Source organism: Micropterus salmoides, unplaced genomic scaffold (genome assembly GCF_014851395.1).
Source record: "Micropterus salmoides isolate LMB-PRFRI ecotype aquatic unplaced genomic scaffold, ASM1485139v1 Ms_hic_scaffold_14, whole genome shotgun sequence".
Classification (NCBI taxonomy): Eukaryota; Metazoa; Chordata; class Actinopteri; order Centrarchiformes; family Centrarchidae; genus Micropterus; species Micropterus salmoides.
In genome coordinates this window covers 7829926-7857598 of record NW_024040485.1, presented here as the reverse complement: position 1 = coordinate 7857598, position 27673 = coordinate 7829926, and the positions used below count along the sequence as shown (strand labels likewise).

At 38.3% G+C, this 27673-nt stretch overlaps 3 protein-coding genes across 4 annotated transcripts; 2 read left to right on the top strand and 1 right to left on the bottom strand.

Annotated features, from left to right (window-relative positions):
- Positions 1-276: 276 nt before the first annotated feature.
- On the top strand, positions 277-9334 carry zgc:66427 (uncharacterized protein LOC406256 homolog). The gene is made up of 5 exons (XM_038717446.1): positions 277-1064; positions 2385-2480; positions 2592-2697; positions 4514-4615; positions 5541-9334. The coding sequence occupies exons 1-4, from the start codon at positions 539-541 to the stop codon at positions 4569-4571; spliced, it is 786 nt and encodes a 261-aa protein (XP_038573374.1). The 5' UTR covers positions 277-538; the 3' UTR covers positions 4572-4615; positions 5541-9334.
- Positions 9335-10440: 1106 nt separating this feature from the next.
- si:ch211-284o19.8 (protein lifeguard 1) lies at positions 10441-18126 on the top strand. Its single transcript, XM_038717443.1, has 6 exons — positions 10441-10596; positions 11970-12249; positions 13077-13277; positions 13911-14039; positions 14961-15104; positions 17790-18126. Exons 2-6 carry the CDS (start codon positions 11971-11973, stop codon positions 17922-17924), a joined length of 888 nt encoding a protein of 295 aa, XP_038573371.1. The 5' UTR covers positions 10441-10596; position 11970; the 3' UTR covers positions 17925-18126.
- parp2 (poly (ADP-ribose) polymerase 2) lies at positions 17960-27520 on the bottom strand. Of its 2 annotated transcripts, none has more exons than XM_038717441.1 (17): positions 27341-27520; positions 26083-26292; positions 25537-25707; positions 25223-25293; positions 24655-24705; positions 24202-24298; positions 23996-24071; positions 23805-23907; positions 23572-23725; positions 23127-23265; positions 22948-23011; positions 22703-22837; positions 22417-22544; positions 22136-22235; positions 21155-21253; positions 20005-20129; positions 17960-18757 (listed from the first exon to the last, which is right to left on the bottom strand). In XM_038717441.1, the coding sequence occupies exons 1-17, from the start codon at positions 27411-27413 to the stop codon at positions 18598-18600; spliced, it is 1956 nt and encodes a 651-aa protein (XP_038573369.1). In that variant the 5' UTR covers positions 27414-27520; the 3' UTR covers positions 17960-18597. The 2 variants fall into 2 exon arrangements, with proteins under 2 accessions (XP_038573369.1, XP_038573370.1); XM_038717442.1 differs by having other exon boundaries at positions 23572-23722.
- Between the last annotated feature and the right edge of the window lie 153 nt (positions 27521-27673).

Sequence of the window (27673 nt, the reverse complement as noted above, 5' to 3'; positions counted from 1 at the left end):
AGTCCCTTGCTAGTTTCTCAAACGTTAAGTACCCTTGCTCTAAGTCGAATGAAGGCAGAATTGCTTAAGAAGAAAACAAAAATAATAATTCCTAAAAAACACAACAATTGCTAAATAAACGTGTCAAACTGCTTCATGTTTAGATATATTATTATTTAATGTAATATATATATATTAGCAGCAGTTTAAACATATATATTTCAAACTGGCATAGTGACGTTACCGTAACTATCTGTGCGCGGCGCAAAGGAGGAAGCTAAAACGGTCTATTTCCGCTGCAGCAGCGAGAACGGGCACGTCAAAGAGAAAGGAAAAATGTGGACAGTAAGGACACATTGAAGCCCGAGAAGTAACGTCGAGCTACGGATATCTTCTTCGTTTGTCTCGGTTGCCAGGCATTTGTAATTATTTAAAGCTCCCAGGCGAACATTTGACAGTTTAAGGGTCGTTTCGAGGTTAACTCGCCTCCCTTGTTCGGTGGTGGTTCGCTTGGAGGAAGCAGCTCGGCTAGCCAGCTGAACTAGCTAGCTTGCTAGAGATGGGGACGAGAGCAAGTCGTCTACAGGAAGACCCGGTGCCCTCTGCTTTCGGAAAAGATGGCACAAAGCGGGATTCCTATCGGCGAGCCCGCTGTACCAGGCCCACCAGTCTCATGGTCGATTTCTCCGGGAGCTTCGAGGACACGGAGGCCAACCGGAGCCGATCGGAGGAGTGCAGCGACTCGGACCTGGGGCAGCACGGGGCGAGTGCCGACGGGAGCCCCGCTGACCACCACAGCATCCCCTCCAGCATTAGCCAAGCGTCACCTGCAGACGACAACAACAGCGAAGGGAAACCCGAGGAAGACGGGAATATTAGCCCGGAGCCTCCTGTCGTAGCGGAACATCAGCACGGAGAGGAGACAGGCCGCACGCCCCACCGCACTTTTTCCGAGCGGCTGCCCGGGAATCGGCACTCTTCCGCCCGCAGCGTCGGCGCAAGGTCCGCCCGAGTTCGAGGCACACACCAGCGGCCGGTGTCAGAGGCTTGGATCGGCCTTTATCGTGTTAACAACCGCCATGGCAGTAAGTTAACATTTACACAGTGCAGTAGTATTTGTGCTTTTTAAATTATTATTATTTGTTATTATTTATTTGTATAAGTTAAGACTTGCCATAATCATTGGCTGGTCTCCATCAGTAGTTTGTGGTTGGCCTGGTTTTTAGATGTGAAGACAGAAGTTACATGGAATTCATGTGCAATATCATCAAAAATTAAATGAATCAATACCTCAACATAAAATGATTTACGAAATGTGGGGTATAGCTGTTAATGGTTACATTAAACAGCTGATATTTAACTGAAGACAGGAGTGACATGATAGTATATGAATATGATGGCCAAGTAAAAATAAAAAAAGAAGAAGGTAGGGGTATTCATTGTCAACTTTACTCAGCCATAATCTTAAAAATAGTCATAAAAAATTCAACTTCACTCCAGAACAACCTTTAAAGCCAAACAAAGATATCTACAATTGTTTCAATATTGCACAAACTACTACTAATACATTTACAGGCTCACATCACACTAATAATTCTAAATCAAATTATCTCCCTGTGCAACCCCTAATCTACCCAGTGTGAAATTAAAATGGATTATTTTGGGAATTTACATTCCTGAACAGATAATCTCTTTTCCCGTGCCTGCGTGGTGACTAAAAAGTATCAGAGACCCTATTGTATGAAGCACAGTCATGGCGTAAAACTGGAAGTGGTGACATACAAGTTCTTTCATGTCACAAGACCTGTTGACAGTGGTTGTCGGTGTTTAAATCCTGCAGCGTGCAAGTTGAAAACAATAAGTAACCAAACATCTTTTCCTTAAAGTGTATTAAAAACAGGAACATGAGTTTGCAAAGGAAGTGAAAATGCACACTTGGTCTGCATTAGACAATCAAATGGCAGACGTTGCGGTGGTGTGACACCAAACATGACACGATGAGCCAAAACACAACAGTGTGGTGGGTTTCCCGGGCCAGCCCTCCAGCGAGTGTAGAGAAATGGGTCACAACTTCACATGCCCGCTCACTGCTGGCAGCAGCTCATAGATGGAGGAGAATGTAGGGCAGCAAGGCACTGTTCCTGCCCATCTGTCCCATCCACTCACAGCTCTAGCCATTGTTTTGCATGGTGCATGCAGTAAAATAACATTTCAAACCACACTCAAGTTAACATCATATACGCTATCTCTGGGTTGAGAATACAACCTTTACACTGACTGTGTTTCTGCTCTTTGGTTTGCCAAGTCAGCCTGTGTAATCTAGATACCCAAACACAGCACTTGTGCATCTATCGTTCACGTCTCGCTGTGACACAGTGTGTTAATCTCAGCTCCACTCTGTGCAGATATCCGCTGTCCTTTCTGCTCTAAGCCTTTCCCGGGGGGTCGGATCGAGGATCACCTGTTGAGCTGCCTCACATCTCCTCCCCTACCTTACAATAGTAAGTATCATATCACAGGAATGGACCAGACAGCTGTTTTAAAAAAAAGAAAGACAAAAAAAAAGGCTGGAAGCACTTATGGTTGCTTTGTGTTTGTGTGTGTGTGTACAGCGGATGTGCTCAGTAAAGACAGCGGAGAGTGCTCCATCTGTTTGGAGGATCTGGTACAGGGAGAGACCATCGCTAGACTGGCTTGCCTCTGCGTCTACCATAAGAGGTAACAAATTTCATTTGATGTATTTGCATTGTAATAAAATGCAACTAAAAAGAGGAGGGTAATATGGGTGGGGGAAAAAATCGATACAGCATAGTATCGTGATATTTGCCATGGCAATACTGTATCGAAACATGGACCCCAAGTATCAATATTTTATTATATAAACTGCAGATGGAACTAGAAAAATGAAATCTATTTCTTTTTTCAGTCTACTAGAAAACGTAACAGGACGATATTGAGGACTGAAAAAGTGATATGAACAAACAGAAAAATGATAAACAGATGTTGACAAAGTTTGACTTTAGGGACCTAATTGGAAGTTGGAAAAAGGTAATAAATAGCAATATATCTCAATATATTTAAAATCGAATCACAACATAAATATCATGATAATATCGTATCGTGCGGCCTCTGGTGATTCCCACCCCTAGAGGGTAACAAAATCAGGCATTGTGCATATGGTAGGAAAATGTTTGACTATTTCCAGATCTGAAACAATTTATCTAGGCTAAGGACGCTAAAGGTTGTTCTGTCCTAGTGCACATAATCACTACACATTTCTGATAATTGGAGACCCATTGTCCTTTCCCATGATATAATGTTCTTATAAGTGATCTTTAAAACCACTGCTGATTAAGAATCATAATTTGAACATGAGATAAAATGGATAGAGCGAAAATCTGCTCACTTTATGTAGCAGAAGAAAAGATCAACAGTTTGTGTGTTTCTGTCCTGTAGCAAGCAAGTGAACATTTGCCAATAGTTTTCACAACTGAAAGTAACTACCCCATCACAACATTTTAATAATACTGAGTCACAGACATCCGGTGTTCTGCTAGCAAATAGTTTGAAAAGCTTTGAAGTTGTTAAAGGACCACCAGTGTTTATGCATGTTTCAGCCCATTTACTACAAATTTTACTTTTCAAAGAACTCTGTAATAAACCTTTAATGTTACACAACTTCTAAAGAACCTTTGGTTCCCCATAGTTACAGCACACTTTGAGACTGGACTTGCCGAGACTTGAAATATACCAAGATTAGGTAATCATCATAGTGAAGATCCTGCCTGCTATTTCTGTTTGTTGTCTTCATTGCATGTTCAAACAGCTGTAAGTGCTCATTGATTTGAAAATCCACGCCACATTTTCACACAACACTTGAAAATAATTATAGACTACATGTTCACACCCTTTACACAAGGAAAGTTGTTTTTAACACTACATTCATTTATTAGTTTAGGGCTGCAACAATTATTTCCATTATTTTATTATATCTATAAGTTTTAAAAGGGCATCACAATTTCTGCTCAACATCATATCTTGAAATTACTCTTTTTGTCCGACCAACAGTCCAAAACCCAAACATTCTCAATTAATTAATAATGCAGCAAATCATCACAGATGAGAAGCTGCAACTTGCGTGGCATCTTTGCTTGAAAAATTACTTAAACAGTGAATGGCATATCTAAATAGTTGCTGATTATTTTGTCTGTTGATTGACTACTTGAATGTAGACTACTGGTTTGTATCTGTATTAGTGAGAGGGAAATAAAAAATGCTTCTAAGGACCAGCCCACCACATGTCTCACATCTTCTCTCTGGTCCTGTGGCATTTAACGAGCTAGAGAGCCCTTAAAATGATTCATAACCTGCTGCAGTGATTACATTTAGTTTGGTTTCACGCTGTCAGTAAGAGGAGCCTTTTAGGGGGGTCCACATTCAGAAACCACTATAGAGGTTCTGTCCTGTTAAGATGAGTAAATCATAATGTTATGTGTTTGTGTCCCACCCCCATCTCTGTCCTTTCTCCCTGCAGCTGCATTGATTCATGGTCCAAGGTGAAACCCTGCTGCCCCGAACATCCCTTCGATTGACTCATGGGTCACATGTATTCTGCACAGTGACCAACCTGACTCAGGTATGTACATGTAAGATGTTGAACATCAGGCACAACCATGTTAAGACCCAAAATACGAAAGGATCTTTGAAATAATAAACCACAAGCTACCAAGGTGTCACTGGAGTAGATTATGGCCAAAACTACCAAACACAGAGGAAGAATTTAAGCTATAAGGATAATTCAAACATTCATTAAAACTCTAAAGAACCCTTGAAGTTGCCCTCATTTGCAATGATGTCTGGATACGAGTTAAAAACATGAGAATAAAGAGCATAATTTCTATAAATGACATTCCCAAATTCAAAACTGATAAGAAAACTGCCTCAACAAGGTTTTTTAAACTAGTAATAGGGAAAATGGTTCTGTAAAGAAAAGAAGCCACGTTTTTGACACGGTGTGATTGTCTATATGGTACTTAAATGTACATTTCTCGTTAAGCCAGATACCCAGATATTTTTATTCAGTAACTATCCCTAAGTTAAACTGACCAACAAATCAAAGATATTCAGTAAACTATCCTGTATGACAAAGACAATCATCAAATCCTCACTATAGAGAAGCTGGAAGCTGTGAATGGTTGATATTTTTGCTTACAAAATTACTTTAGTTGATTAATCAATTATTCGATTATCATTTTGAATTGTAGTGTAAAGATAATACAAATCATCCATTACCTCTTTCTGCATCTGTTGAAGTAGATTAGGCCATTAAATGTAATTAACAGGTAACAAAATTATTATTAAAGTGTTTTGTTTGATGAAATGCATAACACAAACAGATATTATATTTTTTGTTATTTTGGCATAGATTTGCCGTAACACATGATAATTATACTTAAAATATTATGAATGTGAATGATGTCAGTCATAATGTCCAGCCCTGCTGTCATTACAGTATGCAGTACTTTCTCTGACAGCCACTCTTTCTTTTTCCATCCCTACAGGAGACTACACTGAATCCTAATAAAATCCCAATAAAATCTGTAATTGAAAAAAATAAAAGCCCACTTTCCCTCTCAAACCTATATTTGAGCGGAGAACAGATGATCCTAAGAGGAGGCTCCAGTTAGCGACACCTGACGCTCTCCGTTTGGATCAGTCCATTTAAACTTGGTGTGGGCCATTTCACAGTAAAAACAGCCGCTCAGTCTAATCTCTGGTCAAGACCCTTGTTGGAACAGAAGTGGTCTGGGCTTGAATCTGCGAAACAAAAAGCAAAAAAAAAAGAAAATATGTCAAATAAACGTTATCATCCCAGAACAATGGAACTTGCCACAGAAAGATCTTGAACTTGGGGAGTAACCTGAAAAAAGTTGTCTGAACGGTGACTCTGGATCCTCTCCTCTGTAATTTTTCTCACTCCAAATGGGTCATTTTTATCAAGTATTTTGCAGAAAGAGTATTGTTCTATGTCCTACATCGGATGAATGTTTTCTTTCCTCGGCTAACCCCAAATGAACCAACCTCACACTGAAAGCTTGAACTGTTTCCACATAAACAATGCTTTACTTTGAACTAGCTGGAGGTTGAGGGCTTGTTTTTGGGGAATGGGGGGCTGCCGTTACTAGGTGTTTCTTTTTTCTATTACCTATAAACATTTCAGGGGAAGTTTGGGGGCTAATTGTTTTTCTGAGTAGGTCAGTGTTCTTGTAGGTGGTTAGTTAGCTCTGAGTTTAATGTGCTGCTACTTGCTGAGTGTTTAGGAGGGTTGTAGGTATTTCATAGGGCCATAGTAGCGCTGGTGTTTGCACCAATTTGAGCACTTTTGTCCTTTTAAGGCTTACTTTTTTTCAGACAGGCCACTGTTTTTGCAGTGAGAGGCGTCTTTTTTTCAGTTGTTTTCAATAGGCAGTCAGCGTTTTGCGCGCTGCTGTGGGCCTATGCGTCACGTGTTTTTGTAGGAGCGCTCTGAACGCCTTGAAAACACGCAATGTCATTTCATATTGTCCAATCGGATCAGATTTGTGAGTTTACTTCAGAGCAACGTCACGGTTAGGCTAAGGACAGGTGATTTGGTGTTTGCCTAGTAACAACAACAACAAAAAAAACTCAGCAAGCTTTTTTTTTAAATTGTAGGCTTCAACAAGAAAGGCAGTGCGGGCAACCTGCATTCAGTTCTCTGCCTGATCGGGCCTACGTTTTTGAGTTTGAGATTAGGTTGTGTGGGCCCACTGTGTGTGTGTGTGTGTGTGTGTGTGTGTGTGTTTAAATGATGACCAGGGATAGAAAATGTCCGAAGCATAATGTGTGGCTTTGTGTGTGTGTTTACTGTAATTGCCCAGAAGTCTGCTTGGTTAAGCGGGTTACCCTTTCCATTTTTTAAAACTATGGTAGGCAATTTATTTCAGAAGCATTTTTCAAAATATCTGTTGAAATTCTCTTTACATCCCGACAGCAATCAATAAATCTAATGCTCTGACACAAAAATGAAAAAAAAAGGTGCCTGTTGCAGGACTGTAATAAGCACAGCCAACCTGCATGCACTCTTGCTAGTATCCCCAACTTTGCCTATCCCAGCTTTGAAGGGGACTTATTATGCTTTCCCTTATATAATTATATTTATTATTATTATATAATTATAAATATTACAGTGACAGATGTTCATATTAAACAAGGCCAAAGTTTCACATAATTAGGTAAACGCTTATGATCTCCTCCAGTCACAGAATGCCCACAAAGCCCATCCACTCACTCAGTCTAAGTTACTCGACCACTCTGCTCAAGATTAATCTCAAGGGTTTTGGTGGTTGTTTAGTACGTCTTGCATTTTGGTTGTGAAGTAAATGTAGTTTCTCGATGGACAGGTGGCTTTACTCGTCGCTAAAGTAACTGCTAACTGTAGGTGCCATTAGTTAGCCATGGTCCTTTCTGCGGTCCAAAGCTCCTGTGCTCAAGCCAAGGCAGAGTCTGCTAAGCTGATAGGGACGCTTGCTGCACGGCTAACTAGCTAACGACAGCTAGAGTTAGTGGTTACTTTAAATCTGTCTGTCCATCAGGAAAATCCGTGAATCACAGAGAGTTGAGCAGAGCAGCCGTAGTCATCAGGAAGTTGGCCAGTCAGAAGAAAGTGGGCTTTTAGGGAGGGAGGCCGGAAAGTGACCGACACGAAAATGGCATGTTTCAGTCAGAGGATAAACGGAGGGGCTGCTTAAACGGCCAGTAAGATAAAAATTTGAACTATGAACCTTGCAAAGCTACTCGGCCGGAATCCCAAAATAAAAATATAGAGATGCAAAGGAGCATAATAGGACCCCTTTAATGCTAGTTTTTAAGTCCTGTTACATGTGGCATTGGTACGCAAGCGCATGGCGGCTCATGTGGTCGTGTTGTACTTTGAATGCGGTTTGGGTTTTTGTTCCACTACCCCCCTCCTTCCTCCTCATTCATTCACTCTCTGGGGTGTGGCCTGGGTTTCTTGGACCACACCCCAAGCAACAGTTTTTGCCATCTGTTTACTGCCAAAATCGAGGAGGACGGATGGATTGAGGAATGTATTTTGGGGGCATGTTGACACCATGTGGCATCTCCCTCTCTTTCCAGCACTGGAGGCTATGGACAGCTGATGGCTAATTATTACATAACTAGGCCCCCCCCCCACCATTCCTTTTTTAGGAGTTTATATATTATATCATCACATTATCATGATCATGATTATTGCTTTCCTTTGCCTTATGTGTGTGTTGATTACCTTTGCCTGGTGAAGGGGCTCTTTTGCAAGCAGGTATTTGTAGTGTAGTTGTGGTTTTAGGGCTGAGCTCAGAGGTGGAAGCCCAACAGTGAGGCTGCTCAACAGATAATGTCTGATACAGGTTGTACACAGGCCAGGGGAAAAGTGGGGAACGACAAAAACATGAATTGATTGCTTTTGCTGCCTTCTCAAACGGCGAGTCTGTTCAATGTGTTTTAATCTCTGCGCTAACAAGCGGTATGGATCAGTTTAGAGGTCAGCCTGGTGCACAGGTTTCCTAGTGGTTTGTTCACCCTAGCCACGTTTGTTGTTTTTTTTGTTTTGTTTTTTCTGGTCACTGGTATTTTGCAGTCTGAGGTGCTATGACTTGTCCCGCCACTAGAGGGCAGCCCTGTGCATGTTTCTCTATTTTTTTTTTGTATTGGAGAATAGAAAAATAATGCCAAAAGTCTGTCATTGTGTGAGAGAGGTGCTTTTTATAATTAGATGTTACATTTGTTGTAGTGATAAGTTATGATGTTGTATACTTTGGCTGGGAAGGGTGTGTGTGTTTGGGGGGGTGGTGGTGGTGGTTGGGTTGTTGATAATAGACGATCTAAAAACCCCACATTACTCTCATTTACTTTCTTACCCCCTCTAATCTGTGTGGTGCAATACCTCAGTTTTTACCAATGCTAAATGCTCTGTGTGTAAACTAGCTCCTCTCCAATCAAGGATGGTATTTTCTATAAATGTCCCTAAATCCTTGGTTTTGAATCGCAGGGCACTGATCCCCTGTTTGCCCTGTGCTTTGAGGTCGATGTATTAGATGAGAATGAAGAGTCACCACAGCAGTATCTGCATTCCCAAGATATGGACAATCTGCCTTTACTCTCTGGTATAAAAACAAATTGAATTTTATTTATTAAATTGTAAATATGTAATGAAATTCAAGAAAATGGCTTGGTCTTTGTCTGTTCAATATGCTGTTTCTAAGCTCCAATCTTTTGTATGTCTCAGAAATTGTTTTTATATGTATTTTTTACAATAAATATGTGTGAGAGACGTTTTGTGAATGTCTGTTTTGTGTCCTTTTTTAAGTGTCAGTGATGCATTTGTGGTTGTTTGTGCCGTTCAGTGAGACCTGAAACACGATTCACTCTTCAGAAGAGTTTTATTATAAAGAGATCATTTTAAATTAAACATTACTAAATAATGTAAAAAATCTTTTAAACTAACTAACTTTCAAATGACGCTGTAAAGAGACAGTTACATTTTACAAACGTGAGCAAAGACAAAATAAATTATAGTTACATTTTAAAAAACCTTAGTAAATGTATGTATTTCACCCACGCAGTGGCTGTTCTGGAGATTCGTTGGTACCACATGATCTTCAGCTGTGTTCCCTGCGGTTTCAAATGTAAAAATAAAAGTTCACTTTAAACATTTTAAACCAACATGGACAAAATTTTAAAAAAATTAATTTTGAACATCTATTTCGTGACAAAAGAGAAAACTCCACATGGTGACTAACATCGTGTGACACCATTAAAAGCTCCAGTACACCTACTGAGAGCTACCGAGATTTTGTTTTTCTTGTCAACTGATGGTTCCAAATTCAAGAATAACATTTTAATAAAATTAGTAGGGAGCCATACTCTTAAATGACTGATCTGATTGAAATACACTGTGTAGTGTTGGCACAAACAATACACACACACAGCCTGATCCTGTAATCAGACTGAATTCACATTCCCACTTTCAGTTTGAATTTCTGAAAAACATCTGAGACGAGGTCAATGATTCAGAGGTCTGGAAACAGGTTACACATCTATTATTACAATGACAATCTGCCTGGCAGGTGACAGCAGTGGGGTCCCTAAACATTCAGCTCAAGTATTCCTAGACACAAATTAGATTATAATGTGTCCTAAATTGTCCCATGTGATTTTTTTGTACTGAGCTGGCAAAAAGTGACACACTGACACAGTGTGAAAAGCACAATTTATATGTATGTATGCAAGTATACTTTCAAGTCTGGACAGCCAGATTTAGGTGTGGACCCTGTTGAACTGACATGGGGACCCCTGGAAGTCCCCACACCCCACTTTGATGGCCTCTTACTTGCAACGGTGGAGTTTCCCATTTCTGCATTCAGTCCTTGCAAACAGGGATTTTTTTTTCTTCACTTCATGCTTTCAGGAAGGGAAATTACACCACAGGTTGATCAAATAAAGAACCCCTTCCACACAAGAAGTGCTTTGTTAGATCTCCTCCTGTGTGGTGTTGGACTATAATTGTTCTCAGAAAACAACTACAATCCTGCAGAAAAGGTAAGCAGAACACTAACTTTGCACTCTTACTTTACTTCTGTTTACTCTGCTTTGCTTGCTTGTCAAAAATACCAGTAAATAGCACAAGACAACAAACATTTTCTGTGTAGTTATCATATAAAAGGTATTTTTACGCAAATCACAAAAAATATATATTTTGTAATTTATCTATTATAATATCTTTATGGAGATACTGTTCGGTTTTATTTGCTGAGGTTTGAGGTGATAGACACCTCAAAACACCTGCCAAAAAAACCCCAAACACTTACATATATCAGATATCTTGTGTGATTTAAGTGAAGGGATTCCTTCGTCTAACTGAAGCAGGAAATATAACTGCAACAACGGATCTGTTAAGCTAATTTTATTCATATTCATTTGACTTAATTCATCAGGGGAAGAAAAAAATGTGTCTCTGTTCACTGTGGAACCCTACTGCCTTCAACACATAGTTCAATGTTTAATGCTCCAAAAACACTTACCAGTTCATCCAAATATATGTAGGTAAAACTAGGTAAGTCTACACAACATCGCTGACATCTCTGCCACACAAAAAAATTTAAATATAAATATACTGTCAAATCTCTTCCTGTAAAAAAACCCTCAAAATGTCAGAGGTGCTATTTATTTGCTACCATATCTGCATGAACCTCTCTTGTTTAAAGGTTTAGTAAAGTGTGGTTTCACATTATTTCTACTACTACTTTTGTAGAAAACATTTGACGTCACAGTTAAATGTAAGAAATAAAATGAATGAAGGCTGACTTCTGTTTAGCTGCTTCAGTTTTCAGGGCAGTATTCATGCTGTCACACTGTCGTGACTTACAGGGACACTTTCATTAGAAACACCTGTCACAAGTCAAAAGGCTCATTGTCTGGTAACTATAACTTTCTGCAGTGTTTTCAACCTTGGATAAAATCTATGGATTTTTATAGGGTATCGTGAATCTTGGAAAACTCATGAATCCAAGAACTCATTTCTTTTTTGAAACTAATTGACACGACGCCACACTGATGAGGAGGGCTCAAGTTTTACTTCCTAAAGGTTACACCATTCTTGGGCAACAACTTAGCAACAGGTTGGTTGTGTTTAAAAAATCCTGATCTGATGAAACCAACTCTGTACATGCTGAAAGGCAGGTATTGAAAAATTACCAGTGTTTCACCAAATAAAACCGCAACAGACAGGCATTTCTGCTGTTTTTTTCTCCCCCCCACATTCTTTTCTCATCAATGACTGACCACTGATGACTGAAGAGATCTACAACATGGACTAGTTTCACCTGCACTCAGGCTTACACCACGTTGACAATATCAACTTTTGCACAAGCTGCATCTCTTTATTTGACTGAACTTTGTTTTTGGCCCTCCAGAATGTCAGACTCAGTGGACCACATCAAATCTGAAGAGACACAGGACGCTCCTGGTAATGATGTGTCCGCACCACCGCCGTCATACCAAGAGCAGCAACCTCCACCTTACTCTGGAGCCCCAGCAGAGTACCCTCCACCCAAAGTCGACACAACCCCTGTCTATCAGCCTACCACTACCTATGAGTCTTTCCGCGACATAAGCCCGGAGGCCCCATCAGACACACCTATAGCATCATCTTCTTTTGATGACAAGACAGTGAGAAGAGGGTTTGTTAGAAAGGTTTGTACAACTCTTGAGCTTTTGGCAGTTGACTTCAGGAATATCTGTATTTATTGGGACTGATGACAAGTAATCTTTGTGAAATATGTTTGATTTAAGGTGTAAACAGTATTTGGTGTGTTCATATTTTGCCATGGGCGTATTATCCTTCAACAGAATTTCCCAACCCGGTGTCAGGGCCCTCTTAAAGAGTCGTAAGAGAAATTTCAGGGATCACACGTTTACCTCCTCAGGCCTCTAAAAATGATTAAAATAAATGAGTCTGAGAAGGAACAATCTCTCGTGGGCATATACAACTTGTGAAAAGAAGTCGAAAATAGACATTGCTTTGTTTTCGGGGGTCAGGACTAAGAAATGAAAAGCATAAACTCACCTTGATTTAAAAACCATCAATTGATCAAGCAGGTGGAGGTTCAGTGTCTTGTTTTATCGTAACAGAATGCATCATGGCTGTTTGAAAGACAACAATGAGACTGTACATGCCAAGTGTCTCGCAATGGTAACACAATTAATTAATTAATTAATTAATATATATATATATATATATATGATTTTTTTTCTCTATTAAGTAATTATTTAAATCTTTTCCAAATTAACTGAGTTAACTCAGTAATCTTTCCATGTGCCAATCTGAATGCTTGGACAAGATAAATCACAACAGTCAAAGATCATGAGTGTCAACATCAAAACTGTTTTTCTCGAAAACATTTATATACACCTATAAGATAGTATAAGTTGGTTGTCCAGTGTGGCCACATGCTTTTATTGTGCAGAATGGAGTGATCCCTTTTTTTTATAAATTATAATAATAATGTTTCCCTGTGCAGGTGTTCAGCATCCTGACTCTCCAGCTGCTGTTCACCTTCAGTGTGGTGTGTGTGTTCACCTTCTCCAGCGTGGTCAAAGAGGCGGTGCAGGACAACCTGTGGGCCTACATCAGCTCCTTCATCATCTTCGCCGTTGTCGCCATCGCCCTCACCTGCTGCCAGTCCTTCAGTCGGCGTCACCCCTGGAACATTGTGGGACTGGTGGGTTACATATATATATAGGAGCATAAAATCCCAAATAACAAATGGGGATATTAATTTTGCACAATTTAGATACTGTCAGAGGTGCTTATAATAAAAATATACAGCTAAACATTTCAATAATAGACCAAAAGGACATTTAACCCTGACAATATGATAAAAGAATCATAGCTTTGTAGGAAAGGAAATATATATTGGATATGAAGCACTGAGGTCACACAGTCACATCCCGGACAGAAAAGTGTAATATTTAAATGGGCTCTGAGAAACTGGTACATTACCAGTAAGTCTGTTTTCACCGACTACCAAATGAAAGTTGAGTTCACATGCTCACAGATTCACTGTGAGCTGTTGAGGTTTTGTTGGTCTGTTAAATTAGGACAGGCTCTTCCTGTGTTGTGATCGTTAAATACACACACTAAATACTCGCCCACCAGGGTTTCTGGTAAAAAAAAAATGTCTACACTTAACTTCTTTTTTTTTCAACAAGATCTATAAAGGACTGTAGCTATCTGAAGACATAACAAGAGATTCTCTGAAGTAGTTAAACTATCAAACAAGCAAACTATGGGGGGAAAAAGCTGTCTCAGGTGATATTGGAAATGTTTAATACAGTGAATTTTGTGCCCACAGGTCGTGATCACCCTGAGCTTGTCATACGTGGTGGGAACCATTGCCTCCTTCCACAACACCACTGCTGTGGTCATCACTATGGGATCAACGCTGGCCATTTCTGTCGCAATCATTGCATACTCTGCACAGGTGAGACACCAAAATGGTATCAGAGGAGGCAGAATGTGAATGTAGACCTGAAACGATTGGTCAATTAATTGATAGGTTGCTTAACAGAAATTTAATCAGCAATTATTTTGAACAGATTGATCTTTTACTATTGAAATATTTCATACATTATAAGGACTATAACAATTATCGAAGAAAATATATAAGATTAATTGGATATTTATATGATCTGTAGCTATCTAAATGTGTTCTCTATTACAGCTGTTCTTACTCAGCTGAATCCATTGTACAAGCAAAAGATATTTTTTGGACTAAACAAGAAAGCAGGTTCAGTATATCACTTTATACTCAAGGACTTATTAAAAAAGGGGTTGAATTTAAGTAGTTAAATACAAATCCAATATTAGATACAGGGTTAGGAATCCAATCTTCAACTCAACGCTCGAAATTACATTCTACTTCGTTATAACAAGATTTTACTTTATAAAACAAGGTTTTATTTCTCACATGCTCATTTTGTGCAGTAAAATGAAAGGTGGCAAACTGTGCTATAAGGCTGGTATGCACTAAAGAATAATAGGATAAGAATATATATAATATACATATTCTTTTATTATAATGAATAATAATAATGAATTAAAATAAAAAATATTCAAATACTAATGTGTATGTTTGCCCAGGGTGTGGAGGTAGGCTGTGCAATCGTTAAATATATAAACAAATTTAACATGCATTTAAATACATTTAAATACACAATTTTACATATGCACTTTTATGTGTATTGGTCAATATATGTCATCTATTGTCTGGGATATTTGTTTTCTTTTATTGTAAAGAACATATATTGACAAATAATTAAATTGTACTTGAAAACAGCTGTATTTAATTAAATCATATTAAATTAAGTACTGAATGTACTAATGTCTAATGTGTCTTTTGCAGACTCGTTATGATTTCACTATTTGCTATGGTATTTTGCTGATTCTGGCCGTGGACATCTTGATGTTTGGGTTCTTCTGTACCTTCTACTACTCCTACATCTCCCAAATCGCCTATGGATGTCTGGGTGCCCTGCTGTATTCACTGGTAGGGGAAAAAGAACAATATATACCATGATAATAATACTACTATCTAAAGAGGTGTATAAATAATACTTAAACAGCACTTCCCTGTGCCCTGTTGCTGCATAGAGAGAACAAAACCATATCAGATACACATACACTATATGGACAAAAGTATTGAGACACCTACACGTTACTTTCATGGCATCCCATTCTAAATCCAGAGGCATTAATATGGAGTTGCCTCCCTCCCTCCCCTTTGCAGCTGCAACAGTTTCCACTCTTCTGGGAAGGCTTTCATCCCGAAGGTGTTCGATACGGTTGAGGTCAGGGCTCTGTGCGGGCCAAGTTCTTCCACACCAAACTTTAAAAAACATTTCTTAATAGAGCTGGCTTTGTGTGCAGGGGCACTGTTACACTGAAAGAGGAAAAGGCCAAACACAAACTGTTAGAACTGCGTCGCAAATTAATTTGTACGATTTCCCTTAACAAAGACCACAACATGAAAAAACAGCCCCTTCCAAAAGTATTCGGCAAAGTACAAGGCAATTTAATACCCTTTTCCCAGTCATACTGATCAAAGAAAGACGGAAGTATGGACAATAAGGCCTACAATTAATTATTAAGTACATTAATTTATTACATATTTATATCACATTTTTGTCAGTACTTCCCAGCTGTATATCACAACACTTGCTAGTAATATATGAATCAATTAATGTGACCTTGACCCAGATATGTGGCAGAAAATTGATGCTTAAATTAAAACACTTGCCCATTATGAGCCAATGTGTTTCCTAGTTACTGTGGCCTAGCTCGCAGTAGTGATTGCTACAGGTCTGATGGCGACTGGAACTCCACGTTTGCACTAGTTTCACTTGTAGTTTCTAGATGTGTAACATCTCCTGACCAACTGCAGCCACATACAAAAAATTTTTTGTTACTGTCTACGGCAAGAAGAAATATTCAAGACCTTTTGTAAATAAAATTCAAGACTTTTTAATACCTTCTAAAGGTCTCTTTTGAGGGAACTGGATTCGATTCGATTTGAAGACTCAGAAGACTAAAACTGTCCACCACCACCGCTTTGGATTCCTCTGTGAGATTAAGGAAGCTGTATGTGAGGTTCACTGTGTCGTCACACAGTTCCACTTCATTTACAGTACTTTTGTTTTGTTTTGACATTTAACCTTGTGACTTGTGAACAGCAGCAAAGAAAAAGAAAATGCTTCTATATCAGACACATTAAAGTTTCCGCACTCCCACAGGTGCTTTCATGAACAGCAGCATATAACAATGACTTTAAACGGGAAAAGGGTAGCAAACAGGGCTATACGTCAAATACATATATAAATAAAAATGAGTTTAATCAGTTAAAAGCAAAAGCATAAAAGTAGGTCTTGTGCTACTTCTTAAAACTATCTACACAGGTAGCTTCTCTTATTTGTAAAGGAAGTCTGTTCCAAACCATTAATGCATAAAACAGAGGAGCTGCTTCACCAAATCTTTTTACTTTTCATTCTTGATACATTAAGCAGTCCAGCACCAGAGGATCTGAGAGAGCGAGTTAGAATTTAATCAGATAATACGTCGGATAGATAAGAAGGTGCTAAACAATGAAGTAATAAAGTAAAATAACTTTAAAATTAACTCTAAATGCTTCAGGAAGCCAGTGCAGAGAAGCTAAAACTGGAGTCATGTGTTTTCTCATTCCAGTTTTAGTTAAAATTCTTGACGCATTTTGTATAAGTTGCAGCCTATTAATACATATTTGTTGGGTAGACCAGTAACTAGTGCATTACAATAGTCCAATCGTGAAAAAACAAAAGCACGCAACAACTCATTCATCATTCAACTCAGTCATCCTCACACTGGCAGGTGTAGGGCTGGATATAGTAACAATAGTAACTTGTGTCTATAAAATGTGAAGCATTGCATTGTGGGATTGTTAGTGAGAACATTTACAGAAACATTAAATTCGGAATTAGTAAGTTGTATGGGTTTGGCCCACAGCTTATGTTTACAACCCACAGTATTTCCTGTCCCCCTTGCTTTTAACCGCACTAAATGTCACTGGGCACATTTTGGTCTGAATGCAGTTTTATATATAATGATATAACTATATATAACGACAATATCAAAACAAAGAGTCATGTATGATTCCATCATTCCATGCAGAGTAAAATCTAATATCCACGGTTATTTTAGCCTTTAACATGTTGTTTTAGATGGAAACATTATTTAATGAATAAAATATAAAAATACATTGGGTTATGCTGTAGATTTCAGAACATTTAACAGCATTATTCTCTACAGTAAAACAGGATATAGTTACGCTAGCCAGTAATGTTTTAGATTAGATTTGCTGTCATTTAGGATGGGAGAAACACGTTAACATTTAGTAAAGACGATGACTGAGTACATTTAGTGCTTCAAATTACCTTTTTCACCAACCTCTCAAAACTCACGAGGGGAAGCGCTAACATCGTTCCACAGCAGCGACACTGACATTGCTGCCTGCAGATTAAATTGTCCTAGGTTTATCATGACAATGTGACGGATGGAGCTTTTTCCTACTGAGACATGTAAAAAATGTCTTCCAAAAAAAATAACATGTCATTATTCACCATAAGTTATCTGGTAGTAACATTTCACCCTTTCTTAAATCTTCCTCTCCTCCTCTCCCTCCCTTCCCGTCTATCTGTCTCAGTTCCTGATGATCGACTGTCAGATGATGATGGGGACGATGAGTTACCGTCTGGATCCAGAGGAATACATCAACGCTGCTCTCATGATCTATCTGGACATAGTCCTCATCTTCCTCTACCTGCTGGGGAGGAGATGAAACTAACTACACAAAATACACACAGACACACACTCCAAACTGTACCCACAATGAAAAAGTTCCTTTATTATTATCATCATTTTAATTTATATACTGTAACTGCATCCTGTTCTAAGTGACAATGAATTAATGACTTTCAATGTTTTTACAGAATCTTGTCTTTGTCTCAGTTTTACATAAATAAAAATTGATATTAAAAATGTGTTGTATTGTATTTGTTGTTGTGCATTACATGTTACCTATATAAAAACATTAACCCAACAATTACCATAACAACTTAAGGCATTCTAGTTTTTTGATTCAGTATAAAGGTTCATGTCAAACCTGCCTAAAGAACTTCCAAATCATTTTGTTATGTCATTACAGTCAGACACAGATAATCCTGTCGATCCAAAAGGCCATTTGTGTTTCATACAGCACATGCAATGAATGTTGCAATACGTAACATGTGATACAATACAGCTTACACAAACATGATACATGATAGAACAAGTAGTGCAAAATGTTCAGCTTATTTTCTTCATACTGTCTCACATGTATTCATTTTCATCTTCTACCCATATTAAAGAATTGAATAGTCTAACTGTACACAAAGAATGACGTGAGTGTTGTATCATCGCTGCTTTGTGGACAGCAATTCCCCCAAAATCATAGCACACCGTTTTTCACAGCCTCACCACAATGAAGAGTAGTTGAATTTGACCCGCAGCAGGTACCTCATGCGAGTCTGGGCAGGGTTGTAAACAATGAACTCATTGTACAGGAGGGAGTAAGCGTTGTGTTTACCCACCCCAGTCTTCACCCCCGGCCCCATTGGCACGGTCACACCGTCCCTGAGAAAGACATGAAAAGATGCATTTATTTAAGGGTCATGCTGGTGGACTATTTCTAAGAACAGTTTTTAGATTGATTTCCTACATTTCAGAGTCACTAGTTTCAGTCCGTAACACTGAAAGGTTGCACAATATGAAAACTTCCAGAGACAGGAAGGTGGGAAATCTAAACAATTATTATGATTCTTTGGAAATTGGTTGGCTGTAATGTGAAATATATTCATAGATAGGCATGCAACTAATGATTATTTCTTTGTTATTGATTAATCTAACACTTATTTTCACTATATTACAATATTAATTGATTAGTCGTTGTGTTTAGAAAATGCTTTAAAAAAAAAGCCTATCCCTGTATCTAAGATGTTGTCTTCAAAGATCCCGTTTTCTGTGACCATCAGTCCGTAACCCAAAGATATTCAGTTTATTATCATAGAAGACATGAGACCAGCAAATATTCATAGTGGAGAAGCTGGAACCAGAAGAATTTTGGCATATTTGCTTAAAAATTTACTCAAAAAAGGATTAATTGATAAAATATTCCCGTCTATCAATTCTATCAATTATCAATGCAACTAATGATTATTTTCATTATCAATTAATCTTCCAAATATTTTCTCAATTAATCGTCTATAAAATATCACATAACAGTGAACAATCCATCACAACATCGTACAGCACAAGGCAACCTCATCAAATATCCAAAGTCCAAATATATTTAGTTTACTATAAGACGGAGAAAAGCAGCAAATTCTCACATTTGAGAACCCTAGAACCATACAATGTTTTTGCTCCAAAATGACTTAATCAATTATCAAAATGGTTGCCCGTTAATTGTGGTTCAATCGACTAATCATTGCCCATAAACCTATCTGACATTTCCCCTTTATAAACATAAACATATATGAAATTTGATATTATTTTACAGTTAGCTGAGCAGGACACATCAGAAAACGCCGGTGATTATGGTTATTTCAAAAATATGTTTTGTCAGATAACTATAAATCTCAAAGTAGCAGTTAAAGAAAGTAGTCTTCAAAGCCAATAGAGACTCTTTAGGGGTTACCTCTTGTAATATTTGTAATTATGATGTTTTATTCTCATCTGTGCTCATCAACACAAATCTTTCTTAGCTTTTGTGATTAATCAAGCTCTCAGATAATGTAATGATTTTTGTTGTGTAACAGTGAGCACAATTAAATCGATGTTTGGCCTGTATGAAATATATCAGTGTAATGAGACAGACTAACAGAGTGACTGAGTTTTTGGGGTCAGGTCCAGTCTGTCCCAGGCCCTTTGTGCTGTGTTTTCCAGCAGGCAGATTGCTGGCTTCGTAGTCGGCATCCAGCAGCTCGTTACAGTCTCCCAGAGCGACCTGCAAAATACACACAGACACAAAGGGTGGGCATTAAAACAGTGCTGCATGACAGCAGCTTAGTATTAGTAGAAATACAGGTAACAAAAAGCAGGTGTGAGTAGGGGTGTGCGATACTGATAAAATGATATCTCAATATTTTCTGGTTTGTCAATAATGATAATTAGACCAGAGTTTGTTTTTGTGCTGGTACCTTGGCTGGATCAGGGCTGCTCAACTCGAAGCTTTTCATATTCTTGAGTTTCTGTGCGATTATTAGTTGTTGGTCTTTAACAGCAACCGATTTTTGACACAGTTTGCAGACTGAAGTCTTTTGAGGAACATCCGTCTTTTCAAAGCTGAACCACCTCCATGTCAGTGAGGTTGATCCACACCTAGTCTAATTCAATCTAATGATGCAAATTCTGATGGTGTCAGTGTTTTATATTCTGCCGCTGTTTGTTCACTCATTTTTAACTTTAGGCATGAATTTTTTGGTTTGTTTAACTCTACCACACATGTACCGCATTCATGACGCAGTATATGCACAGACAAGGTGTTTTTTGAAAAGTGAGTGATACAGCCAACTCGTAAGCCTGCTTACACATCGTTAAAACAACAATTAAGATATTATTGTAAACAATGCATGTTCGCACACTCCTAGTGAGACACAATCAAGAGAAAACACATTATCAGTGTCTAAAAAAATCACAACAGACAGTCACAGTAATAAATATTATAAAAAATGGCTTAAAGTTGTTTTTGTTCTAGAAACCAGAAATCCAGAAACTTTAAATATACTAAATTGAATTTGATAAAATTGAATTAAAAATTTAAATATTATTAAAAAGGGAATTATAATGATAATACTTATTCTAAAAAGCAAATTGTACCTGTAAAAAAGATGCGTTTTTAGTCTGCATTTAAAAGAAGACGCTGTTATTTCATGTGGAGTTAGGAAAATAAAGAATGAAGTACGCTGGTACATTTTGGTATAGTGAGGAGACCTTGACTTGATAATCTGAAATAGTAACTAATCAACTCACCTCACTCAGTAGCAGCAGTCCAACTTGGTTGTGCTGATTAGCAAAGCAGTAGTTCGCACTCTTTGACGACATGTCAGCAAAGTAGAGGCCTTTTCCAAACTAGATGAAAGAGAAGTTATTATTACTGGAATAAAAAAATAGATTGCCGTATTGAAAAAGTACCTATAGTGTATGGATAATTTCATTCAAAGATTTTAAGCATAATCATCACCTATTGAAAAATGTAGAGGTTTCAATTGTAAAATAAGCTTTGGGTGCTTCTTAGATGCCGTGTCAATCATGCAACATACATCTTGTTGAGTATTATCTATCTGTCTATCAAACAGTTCCTTTCTCACATATAATAAACAGATCTTCAGCACTACAATTCAAACATTTTCAACATTTATATGTTAATTTGTATAGCGGTATGGTTTTAAATGTTCTTAGCTCAGAAAGGCATTGGTTTGTCAAGGTGATTAACTGGTCAAGAACGTGGGTTTAAACAGATACGAGAATCTTATTCACCAGAGCTGTAATGATGTAATGAAGTGAGTATGAAAATGTCCAAATTGGGCGCAATTAGCCATTTTCCCTCCCTGGTGTCATGTGACTCGTTAGTGTTACTCAGGTGTAAGAGGACTCCAGTGGCGACCTGTGAAGCTCTGGTGACCTCCATGCCCAAAAGGGTTCACGCAGTGCTGGAAAAAAAATGGTGGCCACACAAAATATTGACACTTTGGGCCCAATTTGGACATTTTCACTTTAGGGTGTTCTCACATTTGTTGTCAGCAGTATAGACATTAATGGCTGTGTGATGAGTTATTTTGAGGGGACAGCAAATTTACACCGTTATACAAGCTGTACAGTCTAAGTGTCATTTCTTCAGTGTTGTCACATGAAAAGATAATCAAATGAAATATTGTCCGTATTTATTTTATTTATGGATTGTACGAATCAAATGAAAAACAGTATATTGATGTATTTTTCTGTCCATCCTACCATGTAACCGGTGACAGGAGCTTCTGGTGGGGCCACTCGGAGCCCTTGACTGAGGATGCCGACCCAGTTAGACAGACGGGAACCGTGCCACAACAGAGTCCTGGTAGACAAGACAGACAGACAGTGGGCTGTTAAATAACTGTCAGACATTATGCAGGCATATATGAAACTTTGCAGCAATGCAGATTTCAAAGAAGCACAGCACATACAGCTTAACATCTGTATCAAAGCCAACAGATGGATTCACAATTTATACAAACACTAAGCCCTGTGTGTATTACCTGTTGTGTAACTGTGAGAGGAAGTTGTTCCTCTCCCCCTCTCTGTCCACTGAGAAGATGTCAAGCACCGTCATGGTGTAGTCACAGTGGGTAGGGGCGTGAGTGGATTGTAGATACTTTTCTATCACCTTCACACAGAGACAAGGAAGGTTTACAGTGAAACAACACTGGTTACACATCAATCTTCTGGATTTTATTGCAGCTCAAGTTTCATTCAGTTTACTATTTGGTCAATCAGTGGTCTCTGAACAGTTATAAGTAGCAAAACGCTGTAAACGCTGTAAACCTTGTACTCATGGCAGCTGGAGTCCAGAGGCTCCAGTTTGCACTGGAGGGAGCTGTACTGTCTGTCCAGAGGATGTTCGTCACTGTCTTCACTGGACTGAACCATTTTCACCGCTATCTGAATGTCACTTAGTGCCTGATAAAAAGAAAGAAGACAGAAAGAAATATATAGATATAGTATGGACCATAGACTTAAGTGAAGACATAAACAGAGTGTAGACCTCATTTAATGAAAGAGCCCTTTACCTCCAACAATGCAATCTTTTCCTTCAGCTCATCTTCTGTACGAATGATTGGAGGAGTTTTCAACCTGTAAAATAACATCTTTAAGTTACAACAAGACAGAGATCAACTCATACATACATTAATTTCCCAACACATTTAGTAAATCTCTCTCTAACTGTGTACAGGCACATATTCCCTACCCAAAGTCATGAGGGATGCGGGTGTAGAACTGGTTGCATGCTTCAAGCAGCTCCCGACTGCTGCCCTTCTTCTTCAAACATGTCTCGATTTTCTTCAGCGCCGTGTAGCCTGCACGGATCTGCTCTGAGGTCAGCTTGCCTGAAAGTAGAAATACAAATACAATTTGAAACGTGAGGTACAACAATAAAAGGATTATAAATACTGGTCACATGTTTTTCACCTACTCATACAGTCAGGTGGCGCAATTAGAGTTAAAATGATGACCTTGAGAACTTGTTTTATTTCATCTTTGGATCACATCATAGCAACTTAAATATTTTTAAATACTCTATGTGCTCTATATAAAATTTTATTTTCTGGGAATGTTGTTAGGAGAAATTAAAAGAGTATAACAGGTCAAATTGTGGTACATTTCTGTTGTGATTTTGATTCTGTCAGACTGACCTAGAGGGGCTTTCCGGGTGTCAAACTTCATCTCCAGCACACACTCCTCCATGGCTTTGAGGTCACAGATTAGCTCCAGGAGCGACTGGATCTTCACATCCAGCTTGGAGATCCTCTTTTTGGGAACAGCATCCACTGTGGTCTGGTTCTCCTTCTGGAACAGTGAAATGTGTCAAGTCCTAATTACAAAGATGCTGAAGCGATATTTATACTGTGAGTCGATGGTTCCTTGCCTTTTCATTCGTGCTGTAGTCCATGAACACCATGTCGTATTTCCCTGCTACTTTCTCAAAAGTCGCTCGGTGTTCCCACTCATTCTTGGTCTTATCAAAGAACCTGAGGCAAAACAAACAAGTTTTAGAATTATACTACATTCACTTCAATTAGACATCCAGAAATATTTTTTTTAATTGCACAATTTCACTTTTTCTTGAAGAAATCTTTGGCTTTCAGCAAGTCTCCTCCACAGGCTGTCAGACTGTTTTGACCCACTTTTCCAACTGAAAAAACAAAACAGTGAAGAAACCACCCAAAAAAATGTAGTCAGCTGGTTTACATTTTAGAAAAGATCTTCCAAAGATCTGTAGACCTGTTATTTGTCTGCGTAAATAAATACAAACATGAACTCACCTCTGCCCCATCTTAACCACACACTGTAAACCTTGGAGGTGTCGTCCTCCAACAGCTGGATCAGGTAGTATTTGTTGTTGTTAAACTGAAGATTTGTCTGCAAAATAAGACGGAAAGTTCTTGCTGCAAGCCTAAAAATCGATTCGCTCTATTAGCCTTCACTGGATTACTGTTTTTCATATATAATTTAAGAACCTGAAACCATGGTGAAAAATTGTGATTAGAATTTCAATTAAACTACTAATCCCCGCGACCCTGTGCGCAGGATAAGCGATTGACGACGGATGGATGGATTAAACTATTAATAGTGGTCAGAATGGAAATGAAAACAGCTTTTGAATTTTGATCAAAAAGCACATCCAGCTTTGAGTGTAATAAAATTCCCTGTCAGTATTTTAGGAGATATTTTATTAATTAATTAATTTGGCAGATGTTGTAATTATAACACTTTACCTGATTTAGCATCACGTCGTAAACATCATTTCCTTCACTGTAAACATGAGCCTGAAAGAGAAATCGAACAGTTACTATAAAGTTAATAGTTAATATAAATGAAGGTAACCGCACCTGAATAAATGAAGAATCTGTTGTTCCTGTAAACTTCTTATTTCCTTTATTTACATTGCATGTAATCATTGTTGTACAGTTTATTAAGACAACAATGATTAAGGAAAGGGTTCAAGTGAAACACAAGTGACACAGTCCATTTTCACAGATTAAAAAATAAATGACTAATTAAATGTATCAATAACAGCAGTGAAATATTGTTCACACCTATTGAGTGTTTGCTTGACCTGCACACCCAAAAGTAAATTTCTAAGAAGCTGCTCTGGGTACAACAATCATTTATAAGATTTAAGATCTGACATTTAACTGACTAGTAACATACTTGTGTCTAATACACCATAAACATGTGTGTCACGCTCACAAGGAGAACTGTAACTGGAAGAATGCTCTTCAAACAGGTGTTAAACCACAAGCATGTGAACGGTGAGTTTCATATCTCGTGTGGCCACTTTACCTTTCCAAGTTTGGCTTTGCATTCAGGGTCCACTGGAGCTTTTCCTTTCATGACCACCGTCCTCACGACCTCTGTTCAACATCAGAGACAAACCATTGACAGGACAAACCTCAGTACTGCTAAGATGAAGTACTGGGTACACCATGTCCTTTCAAACCAGTTTAAACTGAAAAAACAGAAACCACTTGATGATGACAGCATAGTTACTGCTCTTTGTGAGTCACCAGTTACCCCAAAACCAGTGAAAATCCAATTTCAGTGTCTAATGGCTCTACATAGCAACATATAAAACATGAATATTTGATCTACCTTACCTTCGCTTTTTACTTCTTTGGGCATTTCTTCAGTTTTTGTCTGACTCTGCTTTTTGCTTTGCCCTTTTCTCCTCTTAGCTGCAGGTTGCTTTTCTGTCTCCTCCTCTTCCTCTTTAACTTGAGATGTCCTCCCATTTTGAGCATTCACATCACCAGCTTCAGCCAAACTTTCTGAACAAAAGAAAACAACAGAGGAAACATTTTAAATACCTTTGGTTATTTATTTGTTTTAAAATGTACAAATACAAAATTTGAACAAAATAAAAACATTGTTTAATACCTCTACTATGACTACTGCTATTAACTACTACACAAAGTCTTTCCTAAAAACATTACCTAGTAACTCTAATAAAACTCCAGTTATACAATGGTATTTATTGTTGGCTACATGACACCCGAAGACACATCAAGACACTGAAAAATTGACATAGTTTTATTTTTATTGTACATTGATAGCAAAAATCCAAGCAGAGGGGATGAAAAAAATTAAACAACAATTTAAAATAAAATGGTACTGTGGCAGAAAATTAAAGAAAAATCAGGCACCTGGTTTTACCGTCTGAGAGCGAATCTTCCTCTTGTACTTGGTGACAGGATTAATCTGGACCATCTTCTTCAGGTCGACTTCGTAGGCCGTCCCAGAGCCCAGAGCCAGAGCGAGAGAGGTTTTCCCTGAAGAGACAGCTGAGTCCAATAAGACGCAGACTGAAGGAGAGTATGGTTCCCACTGTCCTTCATCTCCTTCCCACTGCCACACTGAACACAAACAGAGTGAGCAGGAAAAGCACTTTATGTTTTGGTATTAAATAAATATTAAAATATTAATAATTAAATAAATAAAGGTTTTTCCACTTACAAATCAAAATCAAATCATACTTTATTTACAGTATAAAATCACAGTGCTGCTTGGTCCCAATACACTTTACAAAACACAGGATCAAATACAGAAGACACAATGAAATAAGATAAAACACACACGGTTAAACACAGCAAGAAAATGAATGATAACGATAAAACAGCAACATTTAAAAACTTCAGATTAAGCGAACATAAAAAGGTGCTCGACCCAACACGAATTCTACGAGAGGCTGTAGTGACATGAGAACAAGTAGGTTTTCAGTCTTGACTTAAAAACATCTACTGAATGTGCTTCTCTATAATATTGTGGAAGGTCATTCCATAAATAGGGAGCATGGTATGCAAAAGATCTGTAGCAAGCTGATTATTTGTTGTTTTTGTTACCACTCATATGTGGCCTTAAGATGCTTTGTCTGAAAAGCACAACCAGATTTGCACATAGGTTTGGACAGATTCATGTTGGACAAATGCACAACAGTGTTGATTCAACAGCACCTCAAACTACAGCCTCCTAAATGGCTGTAAAGTTGAATAATCACCTCTCTAAAACAATGTCAACAAAAATTAAACATTATAACCAACCTGCATGGCTGTTGTACAACTGACTGCATTCGTTCTAACTAGTTGTACCTAAAAGGCCAATTAGTGAATATGTGATAGTCATAAACAATCCACCTAGGCTTCCCAAGACCTTTGGGTTTGTAGTAATAATGGGACAGTGGCAGGCATTGACAAATTTGACAACGTGTAACAGGTAAATGCCACCCTGGGCAGACAAAAATGGTTTCCAAAAATCTTTGAAACTGTAAAACCTGCATGGGCCATAAATTAATATTTATTTTCCAGCTCTCTACATGTCCCGACAACCACGCGTGACGTCGTTAGTTAACTTACAGCAGCTAGCTGCCCAGTCAGGCTAACCGTCCAGCGGGAAACTAGCACCCACCTGTTTTTGACTGGACTTCTTCATTTTCTTGTGCATTCTGACTTTTGTTTCTCGAGCTTCTTGCACGCCTCATGGTGGTTTATGAAAACAACCGTGTGGGTACAGTAATAAAGACAACAAAGAGGGCGGAAAACTTTGCCCAGCACGGTTTCCTGGCCGGTGCCGCTAAAGAATAAAGATCGTTTAGTATGAAAATAGATCACTCCGTGCTTAAAACTCAACCTGTTATACGCGGACGCATGCGCTCTACACTTCCGTGAAAAAAAAAACATTGCCATTATCATGGCAGCGGTTTCAGCACTAAAACTGAAACAAAGTTGAGAAAGTAAAGTT